The 26,147-nt window shown below is 37.3% G+C and overlaps 4 protein-coding genes across 7 annotated transcripts; 2 read left to right on the top strand and 2 right to left on the bottom strand.

The window, feature by feature from the left end:
* Window positions 1-142: 142 nt before the first annotated feature.
* Window positions 143-9,522, bottom strand: polr2m (RNA polymerase II subunit M). 3 transcript variants are annotated; one of them, XM_079588496.1, is made up of 5 exons: window positions 9,185-9,522; window positions 2,626-2,743; window positions 1,602-2,168; window positions 952-1,159; window positions 143-762 (listed from the first exon to the last, which is right to left on the bottom strand). In XM_079588496.1, the coding sequence occupies exons 2-5, from the start codon at window positions 2,733-2,735 to the stop codon at window positions 619-621; spliced, it is 1,029 nt and encodes a 342-aa protein (XP_079444622.1). In that variant the 5' UTR covers window positions 2,736-2,743; window positions 9,185-9,522; the 3' UTR covers window positions 143-618. The 3 variants fall into 3 exon arrangements, with proteins under 3 accessions (XP_079444622.1, XP_079444623.1, XP_079444624.1); XM_079588497.1 differs by lacking the exon at window positions 9,185-9,522 and adding an exon at window positions 4,793-5,066; XM_079588498.1 differs by lacking the exon at window positions 9,185-9,522 and adding an exon at window positions 2,903-2,953.
* On the top strand, window positions 3,884-5,457 carry serf2b (small EDRK-rich factor 2b). The gene is made up of 3 exons (XM_079588524.1): window positions 3,884-4,076; window positions 4,825-4,933; window positions 5,031-5,457. Exons 1-3 carry the CDS (start codon window positions 4,070-4,072, stop codon window positions 5,095-5,097), a joined length of 183 nt encoding a protein of 60 aa, XP_079444650.1. The 5' UTR covers window positions 3,884-4,069; the 3' UTR covers window positions 5,098-5,457.
* Window positions 8,382-10,023, top strand: harbi2 (harbinger transposase derived 2). Its single transcript, XM_079588485.1, has 4 exons — window positions 8,382-8,914; window positions 9,001-9,116; window positions 9,201-9,312; window positions 9,395-10,023. The coding sequence occupies exons 1-4, from the start codon at window positions 8,482-8,484 to the stop codon at window positions 9,799-9,801; spliced, it is 1,068 nt and encodes a 355-aa protein (XP_079444611.1). The 5' UTR covers window positions 8,382-8,481; the 3' UTR covers window positions 9,802-10,023.
* A 140-nt stretch (window positions 10,024-10,163) lies between these two features.
* sema4bb (sema domain, immunoglobulin domain (Ig), transmembrane domain (TM) and short cytoplasmic domain, (semaphorin) 4Bb) lies at window positions 10,164-24,612 on the bottom strand. 2 transcript variants are annotated; one of them, XM_079588446.1, is made up of 15 exons: window positions 24,315-24,612; window positions 20,310-20,720; window positions 17,857-18,017; window positions 17,723-17,785; window positions 17,532-17,630; window positions 16,982-17,093; window positions 16,747-16,863; window positions 16,210-16,355; window positions 14,669-14,844; window positions 14,341-14,491; window positions 14,012-14,222; window positions 13,808-13,923; window positions 12,830-12,987; window positions 12,661-12,743; window positions 10,164-12,577 (listed from the first exon to the last, which is right to left on the bottom strand). In XM_079588446.1, exons 2-15 carry the CDS (start codon window positions 20,464-20,466, stop codon window positions 11,778-11,780), a joined length of 2,550 nt encoding a protein of 849 aa, XP_079444572.1. In that variant the 5' UTR covers window positions 20,467-20,720; window positions 24,315-24,612; the 3' UTR covers window positions 10,164-11,777. The 2 variants fall into 2 exon arrangements, with proteins under 2 accessions (XP_079444572.1, XP_079444573.1); XM_079588447.1 differs by lacking the exon at window positions 24,315-24,612 and adding an exon at window positions 20,837-20,941.
* Window positions 24,613-26,147: the final 1,535 nt, after the last annotated feature.

A 26,147-nucleotide genomic window follows, 5' to 3' on the forward strand; every position in this document is an offset into this window, starting at 1 on the left:
CAAAACAATGCTGCAAAAAGGGAGGGAGACAGACGCCTCCCAAGCTGTTGCGCTCAAGTGACAAAAACGTTAAGTGCTTCCACCTTTAGTTTATGAAACTGCGGTTTCTGTTATCCGATTCAAAGAACCAATCACAAGCTTTGGAGGTCAATTCAGAGGTTTTGTTTTAAATAAACACTAAGAAAGGTCATACAAAAATATTCTATTACCATCTTCATTCTTCACAATAACACACGAAGTACACCCTTGAAGGTACAGCTGATAAAAGCTTCAGATTATATTATTCTGTACAAGACAACAGGTGTGGACCTGCCAAACTAGATTTTCGGAATTGGCTTGCCAAAATAATCTGTTACTGTTGGATAGTAACATTTCCACATGCAAAAATGTTCGGGTTTTCAACACAATAACTCTCAACTTGATTCAACCTGCGGTTTTATCTTCCCTGGCAGAATCTGAAAGCATTGTCAGTGCAGTTCATGAAGAGACATCCTCTTGTCCTCAGGCTTAAAAGCCTCTCTCCAGGGTCCTGAAGCATGGGCTGAAGGCCGAGAGCTGGTCCAGGGCAAGAGGCCAAACATATCAGCAAGCCAGTACCCTGCCTGTAGGGCCCCACGGTCAGTCCTCCTCTGAGGAAAGTTGGGCCCCATCATCATGCACCTCTCTGTAGGCCTCCAGTGGGCCTCCTTCTGGGTTGTAATTCTCCATCCTGATACTCAGACCATCTGCCAGCTTCTGGGCAGCTTGTTTGGCCTGCAACTCCTGAAATGAACAGAATACACAATTACATGAATGTACTACTTCCTGAATACATAATGAGGCAGGAACAAAAATCACAAGCTTTCAAAAAGGTTGAGATTTTTGAGGCCTCAGATGCTTAGAAATGTCATTCGTCACTTTGATCATTCAAATCTCACTTTATCTATGAACAAGACATCTTCTTTAACCTACCAGGTGCCTTCTGGTCTGCTCTTGCTGAAGCTCAGACGACTCCTCTAATGACAGCAGCTGGGCAGGACTGTGGTGCAGGGGTGGCAGCTTAGCCGAAGTAATGTCATCCAGGTGTTTTCGGTCTCGTTGTCTTCTGGCCTCTGCAGTAAGTGGTGTGGTGCTGCCAGAGGCCACACTAGGTGATGTAGATGTCGATTTTACACTTAACCTTAAGAAAGCACAGACACTTTTATCTAGAGTGACGTACAGAGCATTATGGATTTTAAAAGTGTATGTATTTCCTGGGGGGCAAATGAACCCGAGACCTGAAGCTATACAAGTAAAGTGTTTAATGTTACACATCCATAAAATCATATTCCTCACATTCTAGATTGGAGATCTTAATTGGAATAGAAGAAGATTGACTAAAGATGACCTACACAAGCGAAAAATTTTTTGGGGCATTCATTTGCAGATTCATTGTTCAGTGAGACTAGTAATGGGTGTATTCTCATTACAACTATAACAAACTATAAAGAAACTTAGTTTGTAAAGGAAATATGTAGTGTATTAATGTACTATTCAATTTCAGCTTATTTAAAATGAATAAATAAATAAATAAATAAATAAATAAACACAAAGCCATGCAATGACAGTGTAGTTCCACTAACTGGTTTGGTTTGAATCTGGGCTTCCTCATATTCACACTTTTCTCTGTCCTCTCCAGGAGCTCTATGTAATGTGGTTTCTTCTGAAGCGGATTACCCAGAAAGGGCTTACTAGAGGGCAGGGTTTTGATGGTGCCTTGGTTGGAGGCGTTGTTATTTTCAGCAAGTGTTACTCGTCCAAACGCCTCCACAAGCTCTGTGTCTTTCATCAATGAGGCTGTTGCATTCCCAGCGGCTGTTCCTAGTGTTTCAGCAGCCTGCGGCCGGGATGTCAAAGACTCCTCTCGGCCAAACAAACCACCATTTTCCTGTATGTTAGCCTCATCAATATTAACATTGGCTTCCTTTCCGTCATGGGATGGAATAATCATGTCCAAATTTGAGCCTAAAGGCTTATCTGTGCTTCGATTGGCAAGGGCTTGCTGATATTTAGCCTGTAACTCTGTCCGGACAGAGATTAAATTTGCTTGTTTTCTCTCTTCCTCCTCCAGATGTCCAAGTGCAAGGTGTACTTTCACCACAAAGTCAGCAATTTTCTTTCCCTTATCTGGAAGGCTCTGAACAAATCTCCTGAAAAGATAATAATAGTACAATTCATAGATATATTTATTTATATAACACTTTAAACATTATACTTTTTTCAAAGCAACTTGATAGTAATAAATAGGAAAATAAAAGTGTTGTTGCAAAATTCATCAATTACTTCAACAATGTAACGTTAACACATTCGTTTGTATTATATATAAAAGGGGTGTTTTTGCTTTGAATTATAAATTGCCCCAACTTTTGTGTGTAGCAGTGTACATTGCCATTCATGGGGTGGATGATGCACGTATCTTTGTCATTTACACGACTAATAAGAAAGTTTACTGTGGGGGCGCCAGTGAGTGAGTGGACCTGGAATGATCCAGAATATTTAAGCAGCCTAATATTTATTCTAGCCAGTAATCTTAATGCAGTTTGATATATTATGATTATATATTCCGGTTAATGGGGGTAAAATAAAATGGTAGAGGACAACACTTACTTATTAGACAGTAACTTTTCTTGTCGAGAGAGTATCTCAAGGAGCTCATCTTTACTCTTGCTTCTCAGATCACCCACTTCCCCCTGGCGCGCTGTCCACGCCGCCGACATGATCAGATCTGTGAAGAATGAGTAAACCCAGTACAAATCTCACACTGACATGTTCACTCTATAAAGCTTCATGACTGATTATACAGGTCGCTAGATATCAACTTATACCGCCATGTGTCAAAAATAAGCAACGACAATGAATGAAGTAACCAACGATAATACCGCACCATATTACAAAATAAAAGACCCAAAGCAAACAAGTAGCGTCTACCAACAACAAATTGTTTGAAAGAAAGAAGCATCCAAAAAGAAAAAATAATTAATAAATAAATGTAATAATAATAATAACAACAACAAATTGTTTGAAAGAAAGAAAGAAAGAAAGAAAGAAAGAAAGAAAGAAAGAAAGAAAGAAAGAAAGAAAGAAAGAAAGAAAGAAAGAAAGAAAGAAAGAAAGAAAGAAAGAAAGAAAGAAAGAAAGAGACGCTATTGCACTGGCTCCATCTGCTGGGCAAATTAATGCACTCCACTGTGAAGGTTCAAAATAACACTAAATTAAATTACATTTATTACAATAAATTACACTTTCATTTTTGTCGTAGATGACGGAGATGGCGTTTCTATGTCGCTCTGTTGAATTGAGCAGAAATACACATTGTTCCATAAATACCATACAAAAAATGACTTGTATGCTATATTTCAGTCACTTTCATTGAACACATTATATATTATATAAGAGAGAGAGAGAGAGAGAGAGAGAGAGAGAGAGAGAGAGAGAGAGAGAGAGAGAGAGAGAGAGAGAGAGAGAGAGAGAGAGAGAGAGAGAGAGAGATTTTGGAATTTAAATGTTTAGATTTTGATGAGAAATAACGGTTTGGAAAATATTACCCATGTGGCACAGGAATACAAATTATTAAAATGTTGTTGTAATACAAAAATAGACATTTAAGAGGTATGACGCTACAATTATTATTATTATTATTTAATGGTAAAATCAAGTAGATCATAACTCATCAACGAAATTCAGAGAATAAAGCGAAAATATTAGTCCCTATTATAATTCATATCATCTCTGAATAAACGTGACGAAGAGTTTGTTTATTTATTTAGTAAAATGTGGGGGGTTTTTTACATTGCAAAAAATGCAGAGATTACATGTTTATAATATACTTTAGTAAAATAAGTTGTTGACTCTTTAACATCTTCATGTGGCGAAATGACGTCCACAATAATCACGAGGGATGTTCACTTGGAAACGCGCTGCTGTGTTCCGACAATGCGTTGTCGTAAATCTTCCGAATTGACTCGGGTCCGCCAGGCAGCCATCACAAGTAGCCTACCAGAGGTAAACGCCTGGTTGAGCTTTGCGCTCCGGCGACAACAAAAGAGCGATCATGACGAGTGGGTATTGATTTTTATTAATTCGGTTGACATTATATCAAGCTTCTTCTGTTAACGTTACTAATGTAAGTATTTTAATGGAATCCAGGTTTCAGGAGCAATTACAATGGCCAGGCTAACTAACTAGCCAGCTAGCTTATTCTGTGTAAAGTCCACGAAAGGAAATCACAAGATTAAGCCTCTAAACCAGGCAAAATGCAGATTTACTGTGGCGTTAGTGACAACTAATTATTTATATATACCACGACACGGAAAACTTTTAAAAAGATTGTCAAAAAGTTGAAAGGTTGACAGATGTTTAACATTAGCAAACTTAAATTATATCGTCAATTGTAATACAACATTAATGCCACCCAGCAAATACAGCGAAAGTCTTTTTTTATTATCTTATATGACAACAGGATGTTGTTTATTTTGTGATATCGGCGATAGTATGTAGTCTTTTGGTTTGTGCGGATGTTGTTATTTTGAAGGCTCTCTGGCGCCTTCATTGCCACGTCGCCTCACTACCACACATGAGTATACTGTACACCGATTTGGGTTCACCGTTTATACTGTACACAGCATCAACCTTCCTCGTCCTCTAAATACACTTCTTGACACTGGATAGATTTGCCTATGGCAGATTGGAGATTTTAAACAAAGTGGCATCTTGTTGACATGTCCAATCCTGTCTGCAATCTTTGTCTTTTCAAGGGAGTAGAGCATGAACAAACCATTAAGAGTGTTGAAATCTCTCGTCCTGCAGGGGGAAATCAGCGTGAGCTTGCCCGTCAAAAGAATGCTAAGAAGCAAACTGATACTACCAAAGGGAAGAGAAATGAAGATGGCCTCTCAGCAGCTGCTCGTAAGCAAAGGTACATCTAAAGAGAACAATAACATATAGATGCTTTGAATTTCAAAGCACATCCTACTGAATGTGAATATTAATGTTTTGTATTTTTTGTATTTCAGAGATGCTGAAATCATGCAGCAGAAGCAAAAAAAGGCAAATGATAAAGGAGACCCTAAAGCCAAATAACCAGTGGATGGGGTTGTGACCGACATGGCATCCAAGATCTTTTTTCCTTTTGTCAAGAAAAAAAAAATCTTTTATTGTGTAGATGTGGAGACTTTGATTCTTTAATGTTTCATCCCAAACTCCATAATGTGCTTGAAAGGGCATATCAACCTTACAGTACATAATGATTTGTGTTCAGCTATGGAGGAGGAGACAGTTTCTTATGTTCAAATAATATGAGCAAGCCCAAATAAATGGGAGTCTCAAAATGTCTGGACTGGACTTGTAATCTTGTATTTTTGTATAAAGTGCCCTTCCTAATAAAAAAAATGTACATTTTAATTCACACCTACCAATTAAACTGTTATCCCTATAATACTATATATATGCATGTGTGTTTTAGAATTTAAGGTTTTTAACAATTCACATTTTTTTCTTTCTTTATTTTTATGGAATTAACTAGCGTTTGAGTTTCTATAAATTTAGACATTTCTATAAACCGCAACCCGTAACCATATAACTGTTAAGCAGTTCCACCATGATTATTGACTATTCAAATAATGCAGTGCATGTTTCTAATCAGGCTGATTTGATGTTAAAAAGCAGTAGTGAACACTCAGTGCCAGCTTCTCTACTGGCATAACAGGTACACAAGTAAATTTTTACTCATTCATCGTTATTTGTTTTCTACTTATTCGGAATGTGAGTTATCTCTTCATATGCTATAAGTTGGCTTTGACATAATGTGCGATAATTGTGGTGTCCATATTTACCCTATTGGAACGGACTAATAATGCATATGCCACCACTGTTAGTATATAAATAATCCTGTGAAAAAGCATAATATATGAGCCCTGTGTGTGTCACAAAAACGGAAATGTGTGGTTACCCGTGTAAAATATGCTGTGAGCTTTTACAGAAAAAAGAATCACTGAATTAGGTGCCCCGCGCCCTAAGAAACCACACACTCTTTAAACGAATCTGACCATGCATAGCATGTGATGCTGTTTTAGATCAGATATTGAGGCCCCATCAGCCTGTCGATTATTTTTATTTGCTGACATGTCTTTAGGGGCGGGGTTTTGCAGAGAGGAGGCGGAGTTAGCGAATCATAAAATAATTAAAGAGTATAAATGTGTCAAACAATAAACAATGTGTGTGTTGACAACAGTTTCATACAAGAGCCATTCCACCGAAAGGGTGACATTTCTGTCCCCAGGACATAATATTTATAAAATTGCATGAAAATTAACTCTAAAATGCATTTTATTATTAAGCAAAATGTACTGCACATTAAGCTAACAACAAATTTAAAATGTATAATTAAAAACATAAATAAAAACGACATAGAACACACAAAAAAATAGCATTTTCTGCATGTCCCCACTCTCTATCTCTAAACTTTACCATGAAATATAATGATTAAAATCCTTCAGAAATCTGAATTTTTTTGCATTGTTGTGTGACTTTATATCCAATCTATGCTTTAGAATGTATTTTTTTCATGAGAAAAAAAATATTTTATCTAATATTTTAGATAAAACACATATTTTAGTCGTTTCCCTGGGTTTTCACTCAGTCCTTTTATCCTAACACCCCCCCCCCCCCCCTCTGAAAAACTTGGAATATTCCAAAAGACACATTTTCAACAGGAAGTTGCATCATCTGGATCTTCTGAAGGCAATGGGAATACCATAAGTAAGTCCTCTCATTTTCATTTTTGTATATTTGATGAAATTGTAAATATGACTGAGAAGGTTAATCTCAGCATACTGTCCTGTTACCTAGCCTAAATTATTTCTGATAATTTATTTGTTTATTTTAAAAATATTAACTTTAGGCAAGTCACTAGAATTTGCTCAGTGTCCTCATGCTATTAGCTGTATGCTATGTGGCCGTATGCCATGTATTTGATAATGTTTTGCTTAAAAACTCAATCCTGTTACTTTCAGTCCTGTTACTTATTTGAAAAATAACAGGAGTGAGTAGAGTCCTCTGTTTTGTTGATTTACTACTGTAAATATGAGTTGATATAATACTTTTCAACTGAATTATGAGTTTTAAGGTTGTAATTACTTATTTTGTAGACATTAGCATTAGTTTTACAATGTGAACACCATACTTCCAGGAAGCCATGAAGTGACTTAAGAGACGTTTTGTCTTTGTCTTATATTTTGTAGAAAGTGGAGAAAACCCATACTATGCAGGTGCCAGAAACACCCACTATGGCATATTGCAATGGAAGGAGCGAGACACACCCGCAACCCTCTCTTTTCTCCCTTTTTTGATAATTTTTTTTGAAGAAAATGCTTTTTCTTAACTTCCCTCTTTCTCCCTCCTTCTCTTCTTCTCTCTCTCCTTCTTTCTCTTCCCACCTCCTTCACTGTGAAGTACTACTAGCACATAGTACATCACTTCAACACAGAAATCTTATGCACACACAGTCATGTACACTCTCTCTCATACACACACATATGGACACTCATCCCTGTTACCAAGTGTTCAGTCCTGTTACTATTTTTTTTTTTTTTTTAATTAAGTTAAACCACTGTTTTTTATCAGTTTTGTTTGGTCCATCATTTATACATTTGTTTAATAAATTAAATTATTAAAAAAATTATAAACTTGAGGCTTCGGTCTTCTTTAAAATGAAAAAAAATTGCTTTGTGTTTTTTGTTAAAATACACCTTCCCTTAATATATAGTGACTTTTTTGTCACAAATATCAATTATTTTAACATATAACAAACAATTTCTTTAAAATAAACACTTTCTTGTGGGGAAAACAAAGGAATTAATTGACATGCTTTTAAACATGCTTTTTAAATGGCACATGAGTTTAGGTAACAGGACTGAGAAAACATGCGTCCATCTTTTGATTATAAACCTTGTAAAAAAATTAATAAAGTTGCCTGAGATTGACCAATACACATTCTGAATAGTTAACACGTGTAGTATAAGATTCAGTGTTGAAAAATATAAAAAATAAAGTTTAATTTTGAAAAGTTACAACAAGCAAATGTCACCCATTCGGTGGAATGGCCCACAAGCAGGTTTAACATTTCTGCTATTAAACTTTTACACCAGTGAAGTGAAATCTGATTCTTAGTGAATCAGTCTGATCGTTCAGACCATAAAACAAAGATCAGACTCACAAAAAAATCGTTCAATAAAGCATCAACTACAGCAGCCTTCTTACTTTTTATTTTACACAGCCATGGTAAAAAAATAAAAATACTACACGTTAAACAGCTCTGGGACAGGTTTTGAGACACCTCTATTGTTCATCGTTCATTCATGATAACAGCTTGTAAACAGACATTAGACCAATCAGCTGTGAGCAAAGTGACATAACTCTGACGTAACCAAGTCCATCCTCATAGTAAGCGTAGCCTATAGAAGCAAAATGGCTTCACCGTTTCTGGATAATCCTGTAGATATCGGAGCCCAAATTGTACAAAGGGCTTTACGCAGAGAAAGAGTTCTTAGAGATAAACAAAACCCCCTAGCATTCTCTGACGCGAACTTGCACGAGAAATACCGCTTTTCGGCGGAGGGAATGTTGTATCTTTGTCGGCTTCTAGAGCCCCATATTAAAAACCCGACGCGGCGAAGCCACGCGACCACTGTCCCGCAAATGATTTGTATTGCTTTGCGTTTCTTTGCGAGTGGTACATACCTGTATGAAGTGGGCGATGCCGAGAAGCTCAGCAAGAACACAGTTTGCCGAACAATTCGTAGGGTAGTTATCGCACTCCAGAGATATCTGAACACTTTCGTTGTGTTTCCTGGTCATTTACCCACTGTGGCCATAAAAGAGGGCTTCTCCAATATAGCTGGTAAGATGGATCAACACACTAATACACCATCAATAATGATCGATATTAGGAGTTGGCAATGCTGTAATGCTGTGATCTTTTGCAAGGATTCCCTAGAGCTATTGGAGTAATAGATTGCACACACATTCCAATCTCAACTCCAATAAAAGAAATTGAGGCTAATTATCTTAACAGAAAGGCTACTCACAGCCTCAATGTTCAGGTAGGTATATTACATTTAACCAGAATGCATGCACTTTAATGATTGTAATGGTAAAACGTGGGACTCACCAGCAGTTCATTACAGATTACTTGTGACCATCAGTGTATGGTCACAAGCCTGGATGCCAGATGGCCTGGCTCAATGCATGACAACCAGATTCTCGAGAACTCGTCGTTGTGCCAGCGTTTACAGGAAGGTATGGTAAAATTTGAACAGTCGACAACACTGTACTAAAATGGACTGTTATTGTGACACGTCTTTTTTCTGTTCATTGACAGGGCTGTTTGACGGTCTGCTGGTGGGAGACGAGACTTACGCATGTCAGAGCTTTCTGATGACTCCCTACCCTGACCCTGAGACAACACCACAGCATGAGTTTAACATTGCCCTCAGTCAAACCAGGCTCAAGATTGACACGACTCTTGCCATTTTAAAGGCACGGTTTAACTGTCTTCGTGACCTGAGAGTGTCACCAGAGCGGGCATCTCAGATTGTGGGTGCATGTGTTGTCCTTCACAACATAGCCACTATAAGGAAGGAGCGAGTGCCAGATGAATATTATTCCCCCCCTGATGATGATGATGATGATGTTGACCCCATTACTCGGGACCATCCTGCTGGCAGAGCGGTCAGAGATGCCATCACTGCAGAATATTTCACTGACCATCTAAATAAGTTTGTTTGAAATAAATATTGTGAATTCTCATGAATATGTAATGTAATATATTCTTCAATCTGATGATATCAGTAAGAATCCTGCTTCTGTTATAATTTTCATAAATTTCTTTTTCAATAAAAATAATATCCACATTACAATTTGATTGAAATGAAATGTTATTTTTTAATTTTAAACTCTTAAAGCTTTAAGTTTCAATTAGATTTTTGAATCTCAGTTTTTGAGTGCAGTTTCAGGGTTTGAACCTCATGTATAATAAATGTTTTGGTCTTATTTCAAGAACATAATCGATCATAAGAAGCTTTCTGATTTTTTTCTCTCCCAACTGCATATGAAATGACCTTAATTCGAAAGATGGATACTCCAACTGACCGAGTTTATGCAAAATTTTATTTTGCATGTCAGACTGTGGAGACACTCTTTCAGCCCTATTTTACAACTTCTTTTAATGTACAAATCTTGACTACGAAACCATGACGTTGACAGTGGCCTACCTCATTTACAGCTTACAAATACTGGTAGAAAAAAATAAAGTGCGAGAATGTACAATGTAAAACAACAGCATAACAGTGTCAAAGTATATAAAATCACAATCTACTTTACATTTTCCATTCAAAACACACAAGCTGAAAACACAGTGGAATGTAACACATGATTAAACAACATCAAACATGTTACGGTTAATGTGGATTAAAAAGATTTTTCCAAGTGGAAGTCTATAATAGTGAAGTTAGTGTTTGTGTCAGAGAGGGTTTGTTTTAAGTCTGGATGACACATTAACGTAACCATGTTCTTCTACATTTTCTTTTAAACCCCTAAAGCAGATTGCAAATTTTAAGACGTTTCCAGCCTTTTCCAACTGGATTCTCCAAATGATCTCACTGTATTAGCCACGTATGATTTCCTTGTACATGCTGCATTTACATCAAATTCATCCACAATGTGTATCATTCTTTTCTCTTGCAGTATACCTCACTTTACCAAATGCCAACAATACCGTTTCGACTGTAATTTTGTTGTATTGTACCGTATCATTGTCTTTGTTTCTGTCTGTTTAGACTCCATCCACGAACACAATTACCACCAACCTGTGTGGCAAGACATAATCTCGTACCTGTGCTCTTCAAATGTACATTCAAAAGCATTAAGAAACATTGTTTCTTGATGCTCATACACGCTTGCTACATTTTATCTAAAAGCAAATATTCATTTTTTCGCATTTAAAATTTCCGTTCACATCATACCATTATTTAACACCAGGCACTTTACTAATAAGAACACATTTGAATCACAGAATAGAAAACACTAACATACTAATTCCAAAAAAGGCTAAGAAATTAAAAATTGATTAAAAAAAAGATATAAATAAAAATGTTTAGAAAGTTACCAAGTTCTGCGACACTAACAAGCTCTCTGGTTTGAACTGCCTGGTGTTCAATGCTGGTATAATGACTATCTGCAGAGGATGGGCTATTGTTTTCATAGTCAGCTTTTAAGATACCCTCATTAAACACATATGCATTTAATCTTTGCACAAAAATGGCAAAGTAAAACAAACAGACATATAAAACCTTTTTTTTCCACCTTGAGTGAAGCATAATTACTCAAGTCTTGGCAGTGATAAAGCACCAGTACCAGTCACACAAGAAGGCTTGTTGCCCATTTCTCTCCTGCTCATCCATCTGGTCCACTCTTTCTCCAGTTGTTGTCTCTGACGGCATCTCTGTTCCAACACTTATTCAACACAATAAACTGTGTCATAACTTAAAGTTTAACATTAAAGAGTGAAAAAGATGTGTGAGTGGATTTGAGGGCATTGTCTTGAATAACTCAAATTTGGCAATTCGCACACTGAGCACGTCACATCTATTCTTAATACTCAGGGCTCAGTACGCTTAGTCTTCATGAAAGCTGCCCGAGTGAACATTAAGACTGTTAGATTGTTTATGCATAAATCATATTAACTCATTGGCAATGTCTATGTTTTACACCACAGAGTCTCTGATCTCAGAGCCCAGTCGTACCCGGGGGCGAGGGCTAAGGTCACTGACCTCCACATGACTTTCTTTGAACCCATTCTGTGGCGTTTGGGCGAGTGTCTGTGCTTCTTTGGAGTTTTGCTGCGTGCTTGTCTCTGATGGAGCAATTATGTAACCGCAGTTTTCCTCCAAAGTCTGGTAGCTTTTGTGGTCGGATGGGGAGGTTGGAAGCACACCAGCATTGAGGGGCACACTCTCCCCAGGCCTGACTGTGCTCTTTTGGGCTCCTCCAGTTTGTTCTCCCCCTCTCAGTACCTCCTTCATCCGGCCCCTGTGTCTATAGGCTACCGACAGCCCGAACGAAAGCACACACACAGCTAACAAAACACACACTACTGCCAGCTCTGTGCCATACGTCTTTATGCGAGGTTGAGCAGAGCGTGCCGATTCACCGGACAGGATGTCCGACGATATGCTTTGGATTATAAGAGGTGCACCCATCTGCCCAGTATTGCTTGTGGTCTCGGATAAAGGCTCTGCCTTTACACAGTAATTGGCCAAAAGTTGCCAGAAGCCACGTTCTTCTGACCAACAAGAGAAGACCTCATCTCCACCTGCTCGGCCGCTGACTACCAATCCACCATCTGGGCTGGGGAACAGGAAGTGACCTACATCTGGCTTGTATAACCATTCTCTGTGGGCATGATTGGAGCGAAGGTTGCAGGGCAGCAGGCGAAGGGTGTTAGCAGGGACGATGATGATCTCACAATTAGATGCTTGGGAATTTGGGAAAGAACGTGGTGACACTAGAAAGAGAGAAGAAAAATATATTATAACATATTCAGACGGATGATAAGAATCTTGTATATGCAAGGATTTGCAGGTTTACCTGAGCTTTCAGAGTCCACCCTGAACATTGTGCCGTTGCATTTTGATGAAGTGTCAGCCTCCTCAATATCTTGCTGCCATTGTCTGAAACACACATAGGATGGAAAAATATTGGTATTGGTACTGAAAATTATTCATTCAATAGATCTTTTAAAACAGGGAAGACTTACTTTTGTGGTGTGATTCGTGTGACGTCAGTACAGTGTGTTCCTGTCCAAGCACAGTATGGGTCTCTGGCCAAAACACACTCGCCACAGTTGTTATGGTAACTGCAGTTTGCTACAGGCAACTGCACAATACCAGAGTGTGACGACATAAATAACAAACCCTGTTTGTTGAGAGAGAGGATTGAGAGTAAGAGAGTGAAATACAATCTTTGTAGAGAACAAGTGCAAGTAAATGTGTAATTCAAATACACTACTGTGCCAAAGTTTAGGGCGAGTAATAAGTACCTTTTTTTTCTGAACGAGGATGCATTCAACAAATCAAAAGTGACAGTATTTTAATTTATAATGTTATAAAATGATACAACTTTGCCATCACAGTGCATTTTGTACTGTATTTTTAACTAATTAAATATAGCTTTGGCAAGTATAAGACGATAGTGTATGACTTATACATTAAACTATCTTACTGACCCCTAACTTTTGAATGGTTAGTGTATAAAACGAATGCATCTTTTCATAAGTACAAATAAACAGTAACACTTTTTGATCACATTAGTTAATGCATTAGTTATCAAGAACCTACAAGTAATAATCAATTTACAGCATTTATTAAAATAGCTTTGTTAAATATACCACAGATTGTTGTTAATTATTCATGCTAATGAATATGAAATGTAGTATATGCAGAAATTAAGATTTAACCTTGGTTAATAAATGCAGTAAAAGTATTTTTCATCATTAGTTCATGGCATTTAATACATTAGTTAATAGACACACACACACACACACACACACACACACACACACACACACACACACACACACGCACACACGCACACACACACACACACACACACACACACACACACACACACACACACACACACACACACACACACACACACACACACACACACACACACACACACACACACACACACACACACACACACACACACACACACACACACACACACACACCTTAGCTGAATCCAGCTCAATGTGTTGTACAGGCTGTTTTTCTGTGAACAGTTGGATCTCCTCAATGATGTGCATCGTACCAGCTACATTCACAGCCTTTTGTAAACGTCCATCATCTGTCAAATCGCAGAGCACAACATCAACAGCTAATTAGAAAAGAAATTGAAATCAGAGAAAATCAGACACTCATAAAACACAACATACCTGTGCCGATGAACATCACATCGTAAGCTCTGTGGAGGCCTTGCACGTGGTGTACAGCGATTTGTGTGTAGTGCACAGAGTGCGTGAAGAGCACAGGCTGACTTTTGACAGGTCTGTCCATCAGGAAGTGGTCTTTCACAAAGTTTAGTACCTTATCTGGCATATCCAGGGATGAGTCTATTCCCAGCTGCCTTGAAGCATTAGTAATACACTGTAGAAAGGGAAAAAAAAAACAATCGTCACAAAAAGCTTCACAGAAACTATAAAATCATCCACTTATACAGAACTGGTAAAGTGTATATGTGGGAGTGTGTGTCATGTCATCTTACCATTCCAGGTCGTGGTTCAGGTACAGAGTGAGTGTGTGTGTACCACTGCTGTGTCTCTCGGTTCACCTCTTTGTAACGGCCAGTAAACGCTTGTTCTACCTGATCCATGCTGAATACACACACTGCTGAACTGCCTGCTAGACCTTTACTCCTACAAAAAATAAAGCAACAAATTAGAAAAAAAGTTAACATTTTAGAACAGACACTCTAGAATTTGCAGTGTTAAATTAGAGCAAACAGTTTCTAGTATATAGTATTAGTATAGTATTACTAGTATTAAGACAGAAAAACTTTATCTTCCTGTGCCCCTCTCTATTTTTCCGCGTACCATTGAGAAGTGAACACTGCATAGAGGAGTGTGTCTTTCTTGCGTTGGGCTGGAAGCACATATACATCCTGAATGATGTTGAAAGGAAAACCATCATCGGGTAGCGAACACAAGAGTTGAGCTTTAAGAAATGTGGTCCATTTCTTCTGCAGGACTCTCTCTCCACCTTGATCCTCCTGAGGTTATACACACAAACACACAAAAGCAGCTGATTTAACGCTTTCAACATATTTTCCTCACTTACAATATTTTATAATACTCTGAAGGACCACTAGGGGGCATCAGAACTCTAGCCCTGGTTTCATCTTTGGAGGGAAAGTATTGTTGCAGTGCCAATGGTACAGTGACAGTTTCAGATAGTGATAGCACAGTACTGACCGATTATCATATGAATATACTATAGAATTTATATAATTATCCAGGGTATTTCAAATAATAATATTGTAATGCCTTGGTACATGTCAAAAAACAAACAAACATGGTATTATCAATGTACTCCCATGGAAGTCAGGGAGCGTCAACTCAACGGGTGGGAAAGTAATTATGTGAACATTAATAGGGCAGAGTTCACAGCCTTCTGTGGTTCACCTTGTTCATCTGCTTCCTAAATTAACATGAAACTAGGGTGACCAGACGTCCCGTTTTCAGAAGTGTCCCAACAAATTACTAAAAAAATATGTAAATATGTGCCAGTTTCATCTGTTAGGCTCAATGACTTCTAATTAAATGACAAGTGTGCAGATTTTCAAACAGCTTTGTATTGTTACAATCCCAATAGTATGTAAATTAACAATGTGTATTCTTTCCCCATGTTTTCTGGACCAAAATCTCCTGGTTTATTTGTCAGCTAAAGTCCACTGGATAATGCAACATGTCATCTGGCAAAACTTCAAATTTTTCGTCCGCTTTTTAGTATCCCTCATCCCTCCACAATATAGTTTGGTAAAGGGACCACCAACAACACCCCTTTTCTCTGTTTTCTCTAGTCATGTAGCACTGATTTAAAAAAAAGGCTATCTACTGCATAAACCGTCTAGTTTTATTAAAAGCACATCTTGCCAAGTGGTGAATTACCCCTTTAAGTCAATGTCTTTCTAGGTACTGTCCCTGCCATCATTTGTGCTTCTCAATAGGGTTCTCTCAAAATGAAGAATGGAGCAATGTTGACTGGCTATTTAGCTATTGGTTAACAATATCTAGTGAACAAGTGAACAAAAAAAAGTTCATATAAAGCTAGAACAAATTATTACACTTCAAAGATTATGAAGACTATACAATATAATGAGAACTAATGGATTTTGCAGTATAACAGCAGGAAACATGTATAAAGAAAGTAAACAGTCGATTTTAATTCGACCTTTAGTGCTGCTGAAGAGAGTGAGATGAGGAATATTTAGAGGATATGAATATACTTAGTGTATACTGATAGTGAATATATTGGGATTTCTGTATGTGTGTCTGTACGTACGTGTGTTTTTTTCTTTTCAGGTTTATGCTGACTTTATCAACACTGTGTGAACTGCTTAAACACTCCATCTTACCTTACACACACGTGCAATCCTGGACACTATGGTGTTATCAAAGAAGTCGAACTCCTTTCCCATCTCACTGAAGAAAAAATAGATCTGATCATCACTTCTCTCACTGTCTTGACCTGTAATGTGAGCAGAACCTACAAACGCTGGGTCTGACGGACCACAGCGCGCGCACACACACACACACACACACACACACACACACACACACACACACACACACACACACACACACACACACACACACACACACACACACACACACACACACACACACACACACACACACACACACACACACACACACACACACACACACACACACACACACACACACACACACACACACAATTTCATTTACCATATTCCAGAAAACAAAACTGTACAACTGTTTATTTAACATCAGAATCAGTCAGTAATTTTCTGTTTCCAGCATGCGTGAGAAAGCATGGTTCTGTAATCACTGATGCTGGCATTTATTTTTAGATATTAATCTCTTAGAAGGTCCCTTGTGAGGAAGTGTGTGTGTTTGTATATATTTACCCTGGAGCCAGTTGAGAGAGTTCTCCGTTTTGAGAGGGGTGCCAGTCCCTAGACTCCTATATATGGTGGGCTCATTTCCCTGGAAGTTACTGACAGTAGCAGTGTACAGTTCCCCATCTATAACACAAAACATTCAAGTGCTCACTAACACTTAATCAACTTTTTCATCAAACATGATGTTTATATATGAAGTTCAAACAAAAAGATTGCATTGTTTTTGCATGAGTATACTCACCCACTGTAATAGCTGTAGATCTGTATTCTGGATTAAATGGACAGCGTCCACGGGCATCCTCCATAACGGTTTCCCCCTTTTCATCTCTTTCCAGAGAGAAACTTGAAATGTTCTACAAATTTCATGAAAAACACAAACACGTCATTCGTTAAATCAAATGACACAAGACACACTTGCACAAATGGGTCAATGACATAAAGCTCAGTATTTTGTCTTATATATTATTTTATTCAAAAATACATTAGAAAAAGCTATTTAAATACACAATGACTGTGTGAAACAACAACAATAATAAAATAAATAACACCATAGAGAAGCTGTCAACAGACCTTCATGACTATCATATATCAGATTAGTTTTACTTTAAGTGATAAAAAATCACTTTTATATTCATATTTATTATGTAATACCACATTTTTAGAGACATTAAATTTAAATTCTCAAGGTTTTCCACAACTATATGAATCTGACATGCATATAGAGAGTACATTTCCAAGAAGTTAATTTGTAAATAGTTTTTTTTTTTTTTAAACAAGAAGAGATGTCTCACAATGTAAGCGCAGATGGGGCTGAAGGCATATGTTCCACACACATACAGGTGTGTGCTGTTCAAATGCAGTAAAATCTTGATGTAGTTGAAACAGTCCGTCTGAAACACATAGGAGGCAGATTATCTTTTAGTTTGTTGTTTTAATATATTGCGTCACATTTATATTAACAATAACCGCAACACACTTATACCTTGGGGTCCTTTCCCTTGAAGATACACTCCTTCCTCTTCCTTTCTGGAGTGCTCCATGTGAGCTGCAGAAGAGACAAAACAACGCTGAGTACCATCAAAATGCACTCCTACAAACATTCTCGCACACACTTACTGTTTTCTGTAGATACGTCACACTGATGTTGTCCAGGCTGAGAGAGAATATGTTCTCCCTGGCTCCCACGTAGATCTTGTTTTCATCTGGGCTCAGCAGAAGAGTTGAATAGTTATACACACCATCCACAGAGAACTCTCTCACTGATCGCCCTTCTGCATCTGAACACACCCAGAGGCAAAAATATTACTTCGTACACCTCATAAAAAGAACAAAAATCAATGTTATCCGATGTTTCGCATATTCAATCAGTGTCTAAATAAAGTCTTAGAGTACATTCAGAAAGCATCTTGCATTCCTCACATGGAGTGCTCCTTAGAAACTACACAAACCTGGCACACAAGCCGACCCTTTAAAATTATGTCGGTTCGCATGTCCAGAAGGTTTTCCTGGCAAGGCACAGAGGTCACTAACGTCAGTGTTTACTGACATAAAACCTTTTACAAGCCGTTTTGTTCTAAGTACAACCATTACATTTGCATTTCAACCTCAAATGATTAATGAGTATGGCTGTTACTCTGATACAGTACACCAGCCAGGGTTTGCAAATGGTTCTAATAGCTCTTGTAAATGTTTACAATCAAGGATTAAACCCTCCTGTGTGTTTGGCTAAGATGAGTGAATGCAACATTTGGAACAGTCTCGTAATGGGTCTTTCGGGAATAAGAAACATGGCAGTTCAAGTAGCCCTAAAATTGAGCTAAATTATAGCAGATGAGTGGTAGTCTGAGGCCAGCAGAGCTTCTTCCACAGAATGCAGTGCTCATTACTGACATTGCTTGCTTTCGTGAGCATAAAATGCCATTTTATGCAACATTTCCATTTCAAATGCTGTTCTTTTTAACTTTCTATTCTTCAAAGAAAAAATAATACCATGCCTTCACAAAAATATTAAGCAGCACAACTGTGACATTAATACTACAACATTGATAAATAATAAGAAAAGTTGCTTGAGCACCAAATCAACATATTAAAATGATTTCTAAACGATCATGTGACACTGAAGACTTGGAGTAATGATGCTGAAAATTCAGCTTTGCCATCACAGGAATCTTTTCCATCATACTTTAAAATAGAAAAGAGTTTATATTGTTTTAATATTTCACAATATTATTGTTTTTACTGTATTTCTGATCAAATAAATGCAGCCTTGGTAAGAGTTCCTACACATTTTTTTAATTTCAAAATTCCATACTTTTCCAGACTAAAATTTCCAATCCTCTCTGTAGATTTTCAGACCATATTTAACATAAATGGTTCATACAGCATTATTTTCAGCTTTAACTGTGGTATATAGTACAGTAAATATTTTTAATTTCCTCAGGGGTCAACATAGTGACAACATACAGAGCCCCTAAAATAAAAAAAATGTCCAATTTAACGCATCCTCTGTGGAGGCAGAGAAACCATGACATAGAATTGGCTGATGGCACAATACGCCTGTGTGCATTGTCCTACCCAAGGGTCTATAAAAAAAACTGGTATTGTAAAAAATAGTGTTCAAAAATTGGCTTTCGTTAAGGAAGTACATTATATTACAAAGCCTTAGGTCTGCTTTAACATTAATGCATACCGGTACTCTGTGGCGGCCAAGAAACCACACCGCCAAAATGGGCTGATGCGCAATAGTGACAGTCGTGTTTGACAATCACTAAAGAATCACTAAACAGCTGCCATGAAAACACACTTCTTGTATGATACTTTTCATTAAATTCCATAATCTGCTTTCTTTTTTCCATACCTTCCCAGACCTGGAAATTGCTCAAATCAAATTCCATACTTTTCCAAACTGCGTAGGAACCCTGTATAATATTGTTGCCACTTAAAATGCTCGAGCTCTTTCAAGCAGGATGGATTCCTTCATCAGCTGGAAAAGGGGACTCTGAAAGTGATTCCAACAATATCGTTTATCTGTGCGGTTATCGTTATAGTTCTTGACCTGCTATTCTTTTAGGTTAGACTTTATTTCGACATTCTCTTGGGTATAAGTAGCATTGCACCTACATGTCAACTAACTCTCATTAGAGTATTAGTTGAGTATTAGGAGTTAGTTGACTGTTAGGAGTAGGTAGAATAAGGGGTTCTGGTTAGCAGAATACATTTACATGTACCGGTACTTGCACAGTTACTTACGTCAGTAGAATGCGTGTTGGGGAACCATCAAAATAAAGTGTTAGCAGATAATGAGCAGACAGTCTACTAATACTCATTATCTACTAATAATGAGAGTTAGTTAACATGAAGGTGTAACATACTTTATTGTCAACAAAATGTCTAAAGGGGACCATCTAATTAAAGTGTTACCTTCTTTTATATTTAGACATTTTTTAGAACTATATCTTTATCATTATAGTTTTCATTCGTAGGTGTGAACGGGCCTTTACAGTAGTACGTGAAGTGTAGCTTTGGATAAGAAAGCATCTGCTGAATAACTAAATAACTCATGCACTTACTGTATGAGAAACTGATGCGTGCTGTGACATCATCTTCATTAACCACGGTTGCTTGTAAAACTCCAGCCAAAAAAATCCATATGGTCCAAACCAAGAGCCATAGAGAGTTTGTGGTTTCCATGGATACTTTCCATTCGACTTTCCATTTGGTCGCCATGGTCAACTGCTTTGCAATTGAAGATTGTAATATTCCAGGTATCTTTGGTATTCAAATGAAATGTTTACACCCTGTCGTTGATTCTTTCATGGATACTTAAGGTCACCGAGACCTTGCCATACTGCAATTATGCCCTCAAAGAGGTCAAAGGTGGAGAGATATCAGATCCTTGTGGGCAAACACACACTTATTTTAACACATTCCTCCTAATAGAGACTATCCACGTAGCAAACTCCAATTAGTCCGTCTGGAATCTGCAGAGGGAGAAACAGAAGCACATTTAAATCACATGATTAAACAGAAACGAACAGACTGAATGATGTGGCCTCCCTGGGAGGGAATAATAAGAATAATTTAATTTTGCTACAACCATGAGTTAAAGAACTCAAGTCAACTCATAGATGTTTCTCAGTTCAAATGAGGCTGATCTCAACATCCACAGCACATGCTTCAGTGTTTTTGTGGGAAAGAGGCTGAATCTAATGTCCTCCTCTGCATGACTTTATCCAAACAGAATTTGGAAATGCATCAACTCCTCCCTTTTGGCCAGATCAGCTTTTAAGGGTGGTATGTCCTGAAAACAGGAAGGCTGTGTAGTCTCTGTAGCCTCAAACACAACACACAAATAAAATTACAAAATTCCACACTGCTCGCACTTATGTTCTCAATTTCTATTTATTTTTAATATTTGTATTATTTATTTATTATTATTTTGGAGAAAATTAAAATCAACAGTCAATTCCGAATCTGGACTGCCAGTAAATAAACTGCCAGTTAGATCAGGTCATTCAGGTGACCATTTTGTCTTTAGCATTGCAAACCATAAAATGCAGTTTAGAGTAGACCATTAAACAGCCCAAAGTTTGGCCATGTAAACATATAACTACAGATGTATACATCAGCAATATAGCCTAAATCGTGCATACATGTAACAAAGTTCCACCTAAATGCATGTGGTACTGACATAAGTACAAGATGTACACAAACACCCATACAGCCTGCAGATGTCACATAACTGCCCTGTGCTCCTGCTAAGACTCAAGAGTCAGAATTGGAAGACAGGCACTACTAAATGATTAAAGACAGAGATAAAAAATATATCATGCTGCGTACACTTTCATATACTACTGCTATAGCAGACCAGTCATGTACACACACAAAAAATATGGCTCTATAAAAAAACGTCCCTTACTATGAGAACTTTTGCAAATTAATGACCCTCCATAAATCTTGAAATGATCTGACATGCATGATCTCAAAAGATGACGACTTGAAAGGGGGATTAATAATTTGACCTGAATCAGGATTTTTGTACTCAAGATTATGATTGATTAAAAGTGTGATGTAACTTTGTGAACAAGTGTAAACATACAGTAAAATCTTTCATTCTTAGGACACTCTGAAAGGGTTAGTTCACATAAAAATTAAAATTCTGTCAGAAATTACTCACCCTCATGTTGTTCACCCTCATGAATAAAGTTGTTATTTTTGTTTTTGATCAACTTAAGGTTGATAAACAGTAAACACTGTAGTCACTTGGACTATTTTAACAATATTTTTACTAAATGTCTGGGCCTGCAAGTTTCAATTACAATGGAAGCCTATGGAGGAGTGAGACCACTCTCAGATTTCATCAAAAATATCTTAATTTGTGTTCAGAAGATAAACGAAAGTCTTACTGGGTTGGAACAACATGAGGGTGAGTAATTACTGACAGAATTTTCATTTTTGGGTGAACTAACCCTTTAATGAAGCGTCTCATTGTCGTCGCCATAGACAATTGAACATTGTGCCAAACATTACATCTAGAGAAGAATGGCACAGATACCGAGGTCAAACTTGTTATATTTTACTTCAAAAAGATCTCTGATATGTGCAATAAAATTTACAAGCTGCCTAGTATCTTTCCCCTAACACTTTTATTATACTAGTTAGAAGAATGCAGTACACCATTGGTCTTTTTCTTTTACTACTTCCCTTTACATAGTGAGTCCATGGCTTTTCCTCTGGCAAAGTGATAAACCAAATGGAGAGCTTTATCATTTGTTGACTCCCTACTGACTCAAAACAGGAGAACTCACACTATCTTTACCAAATAATATAAACATCAAAAGGTTCTTTGATAGGACATACAAGGTATTCATTCTCTAGTCCTCGTAGTCTTTGATCCAAAAGGCTGATGGTGTTCTAAAGAGAGCAGAGTTTATGTAAACAATAAAGGTCTGCTTTCATGTGCTCTCTTCTCTCATCTAACCACCTAGAGGAACTACAGTTTTAACCTGTTTTTATTATTATTATTATTTATTTTTTTAGCAATCTTTAGTCTTAGACTGAAAATATTACCACGTATCTATCTCACGGTTTAGATTACGGTACTTGTTTTTTTATTCTGTAACTAAAATTGTCTTTTGTGGAAAAAAATGTCTTGATCACTAATTTAATTTAAATTGTTATCTTACATGTTAATCATTATCAAACCTCCCTCATACTACACTGCAAAGTCACATGATCTGAAGCGTAAACAAAGTTAAAAGTCCACCCGACACAATTAAGCAAGATGATATCAGTTTTCAGATCCCACTCTTAATTAAAATTATTAATATCAATCAATGTTAATGAATGCACTACTTGATTGAAGTATCTTTGACATTGAAACAAGGGAAATTCACATGTTATAGGATGGGTTCAGCAAACGTGGGACAAGTACATTTCAATATTAACTGCCCTTTAAATATCCAAGTAAACAATGTAATAGTCTTTGTTCGTTCTGTGCATGCTTTCATTTGCCTGACATATTCATAGTGAATAGTAAGCTTCAGTATCAAAATGATTATTTATGAGGGTCTGCTTTATGTACTTTTCCAGTTTAACCAAATATGATTTTTACAGTTATTTTTTAATTGTTTAGAACTGGCTTATGGTCATGAATCATTGGACTAGCGTTGTGATAGCGGTTGGTTTTACATGGTTTCAGGCTGGACAATGCTGGTCATTTGCAGTCGACGTGGCTGGCCCAAACTGTAGTTAACGGATTGCTGGACTACCAACTGATGGGCAGCGATTTACTTAGATCTTCTTGATGAAGGTCTAGTAGGGTTGGTTTTCCCAACAGTGACACAGACCTAATTTGATCAAAATCTAAAATCTATAACTATAGTTTGTTATCAGAACATTGCTTTACTTTAAATGCAGTGGTCATTGCTGTAAACTTAAAACCACTGCCCCAATTTTAATGATGATCTGCTCCACGTGATGATTATGAAAAAACATGAAAAGCAACGCCTACACCACCACTGATAGCCTATAAAAGTCGCAATAATAGTGTACGTTTTTTGATACATTTACAGAGGGACGCACATAAAAAATAGCCTACAGCTTTTATCAGCACCCCCTCTCACAAAAATGACTACTTTTCCATAGTTCACCTACATTTTTAACGTTATTCTCCCTCACAAGTAGGCTACTTGTAAGCTCTCGAGCTTTACTTTGCGGTGACTGATAACACATGCGCACAATCCAGCACCACCTTGTTTATTTGAGCCCATTTCCCACCCACCTACTACCACCCACCCCCAACTAACTCACCCACCCTCTAATACCACTACAAATACACGATATACAGCCTGAATCCTAATACACCATATAGCTTATGTTAAACGAAAATAAATTACTGACTGATAGTAAAAAGTGATGTTTTGCAACAGGTGATTTTAAGCACCCAGCATTCAACAGATAAACGTGGTCAGTCCTACATATTCATATATACGAACAATACTGAATCCTAGATCGCACCTCTTGGTCTACCCACAGCCCCCCCTTTAACTTATTGTTTATCCTACGTAACTTACCACTAAAGCCAATACACCTCTCTCCGAACTGCCAGTTGATGAGATTTGGAAATTAGCCTTTAGATTTGTATTCCAGCATGTTTCCTTCCTCTCAGTCCCGGTTAACAGTATAACATTCAGCCGCTGATTTCTTTGCTCATGGATCTACCGCTGCGCTGACTGAGACACTCGACACTCCTCCTCCTCCTCAAACCATTGACTGGAGCCACACCTCTAACACACACACACACACACACACACACACACACACACACACACACACACACACACACACACACGCCAAACTAGAGGTGCTCTCTTTATCCGACGAACTCTGGACTCAATTGTATCCAGTGGGAAGCTAACAGTCACAATTGCTCAGCTGGTAAACAAGAGCCAGAAAGTGTTTTTGTGTTTTATATCAGGGAATTGTGGAGGACTAAAATGATAGGGTAAATTCACATGTCATTTACTGTAGGCCTAATGTAACTTTATTTAATGTAGGCTAATAGGCTATTACTTTGAAATGTACAATTTTAGAATTTGAATTAGTAGCTTAATTATATAGCCTAGGCTTTTTGTTTTTTTAGTTAATTACTTAGGCCTATACAAAATGGTTTTCCACCTGTCATAAATGTGACCAGCATGTTTACATTATATGATACAGACTAATCTATTATAATAAAAAAAATATTAGGTCCTTATACCATATATGTCCAAAATATGTACTTCAATCTGTATGTTTAAAGGAATAGTTATCTTAAAAATTAAAAATCTGAATTTTCTCTTGAAAATTCTGTAATTTACTCACCCAAGTTGTTTCAAACCTGTATGAATGTCTTGCTTATGCTGAACACAAAGGAAGATGTTTTGAAGAATGTCGGTAGGCGAAGATATTTTGAAGAATGTTGGTAGGCTAACCAACCAGTTGATGGACCCCATTGACTTCCATAGTAGGAAAAAGAAAATACTATGGAAGTCAATGGGGCCCATCAACTGTTTGGTTACTGACATTCTTCAAAATATCTTCTTTTGTGTTTAGCAGAAGAAAGAAATTCATACAGTTTCAGAGGAGCAAACAGGTCATGTGACTATTTAAAATTAAGACAAATCAAGAATCTGTACTTTCATTTATAGTTCGCCACTAACAAAAATATATATTTTTTATATGAATAAATATATGAAAATACATCAGCAACATTTTATAACCTTAAGTTAAAAATGTATAATAGTTGAATAAGTGCAGCCAATCAGGTGATAGGTTTCTGGTTTTCTGGGACTCCCAAACTTAGATAGTCCTTCAAATTGAGGAGAATAATTAATGCTCAAAGGAAATTACAGGGGATTAGAGGTAGATCAGCAAGGGCCAGAGCTGAGCTCAGGCATCCATGAAATCTCTAGTAAAGTTACGGCAGACTGGCATCAAATGCAGTTTAATGAGCAGTTGTGCTCTTAGACAGGAGTTAGTTATCAAAAGGATATTTTTCAGTCACGGGTAAAGTCTTTTCCATCCTCTTTTTACTTATAATGATATTCTTTTGAACCATTCACTCTATTGTGCACCCTGATAGAGATTCAAAGTTATAATGTTGCTTTGATCACTTTGGTGGTATTCATTCACCAACTGCACCCTGTTAGAAATAACAGAATTCCTGCCGTGGAGAACTTGTGTAAATATAAAACAGTGTTTTATCTATACCAAAGAGAAAGATTCTTATACTTCTGTATCATGCTGTACTGTCTTCTTACTCGTACAGCTATAAGCTCAGTGTCTGTCCTTACCATTTAGCTTGTCTCCTAGGTAACCTGTTCAGTCTACTCCACAATTGAACAAATGAGAAATGAGAGCCTTGA

Source organism: Phoxinus phoxinus (assembly GCF_949152265.1).
Source record: "Phoxinus phoxinus genome assembly, chromosome: 2".
In the NCBI taxonomy this organism is placed as follows: domain Eukaryota; kingdom Metazoa; phylum Chordata; class Actinopteri; order Cypriniformes; family Leuciscidae; genus Phoxinus; species Phoxinus phoxinus.

Excerpts from the sequence above, each read along its gene's own strand:
- harbi2 (XM_079588485.1), top strand. The coding sequence starts at position 8,482 with ATGGCTTCACCGTTTCTGGATAATCCTGTAGATATCGGAGCCCAAATT. Across the intron at positions 8,915-9,000 it reads GGGCTTCTCCAATATAGCTG|GATTCCCTAGAGCTATTGGA; the intron begins GTAAGATGGATC and ends ATCTTTTGCAAG. Across the intron at positions 9,117-9,200 it reads CTCACAGCCTCAATGTTCAG|ATTACTTGTGACCATCAGTG; the intron begins GTAGGTATATTA and ends AGTTCATTACAG.
- polr2m (XM_079588496.1), bottom strand. The coding sequence starts at position 2,735 with ATGTCGGCGGCGTGGACAGCGCGCCAGGGGGAAGTGGGTGATCTGAGA. Across the intron at positions 2,169-2,625 it reads GAAAAGTTACTGTCTAATAA|GAGATTTGTTCAGAGCCTTC; the intron begins GTAAGTGTTGTC and ends TTATCTTTTCAG. Across the intron at positions 763-951 it reads AGCAGACCAGAAGGCACCTG|GAGTTGCAGGCCAAACAAGC; the intron begins GTAGGTTAAAGA and ends TGTTCATTTCAG.
- serf2b (XM_079588524.1), top strand. Across the intron at positions 4,934-5,030 it reads GCAGCTGCTCGTAAGCAAAG|AGATGCTGAAATCATGCAGC; the intron begins GTACATCTAAAG and ends TTTGTATTTCAG.
- sema4bb (XM_079588446.1), bottom strand. The coding sequence starts at position 20,466 with ATGGCGACCAAATGGAAAGTCGAATGGAAAGTATCCATGGAAACCACA. Across the intron at positions 13,924-14,011 it reads TGTGATGTTCATCGGCACAG|ATGATGGACGTTTACAAAAG; the intron begins GTATGTTGTGTT and ends GCGATTTGACAG. Across the intron at positions 12,578-12,660 it reads GGTGGACTCTGAAAGCTCAG|TGTCACCACGTTCTTTCCCA; the intron begins GTAAACCTGCAA and ends CTCTCTTTCTAG.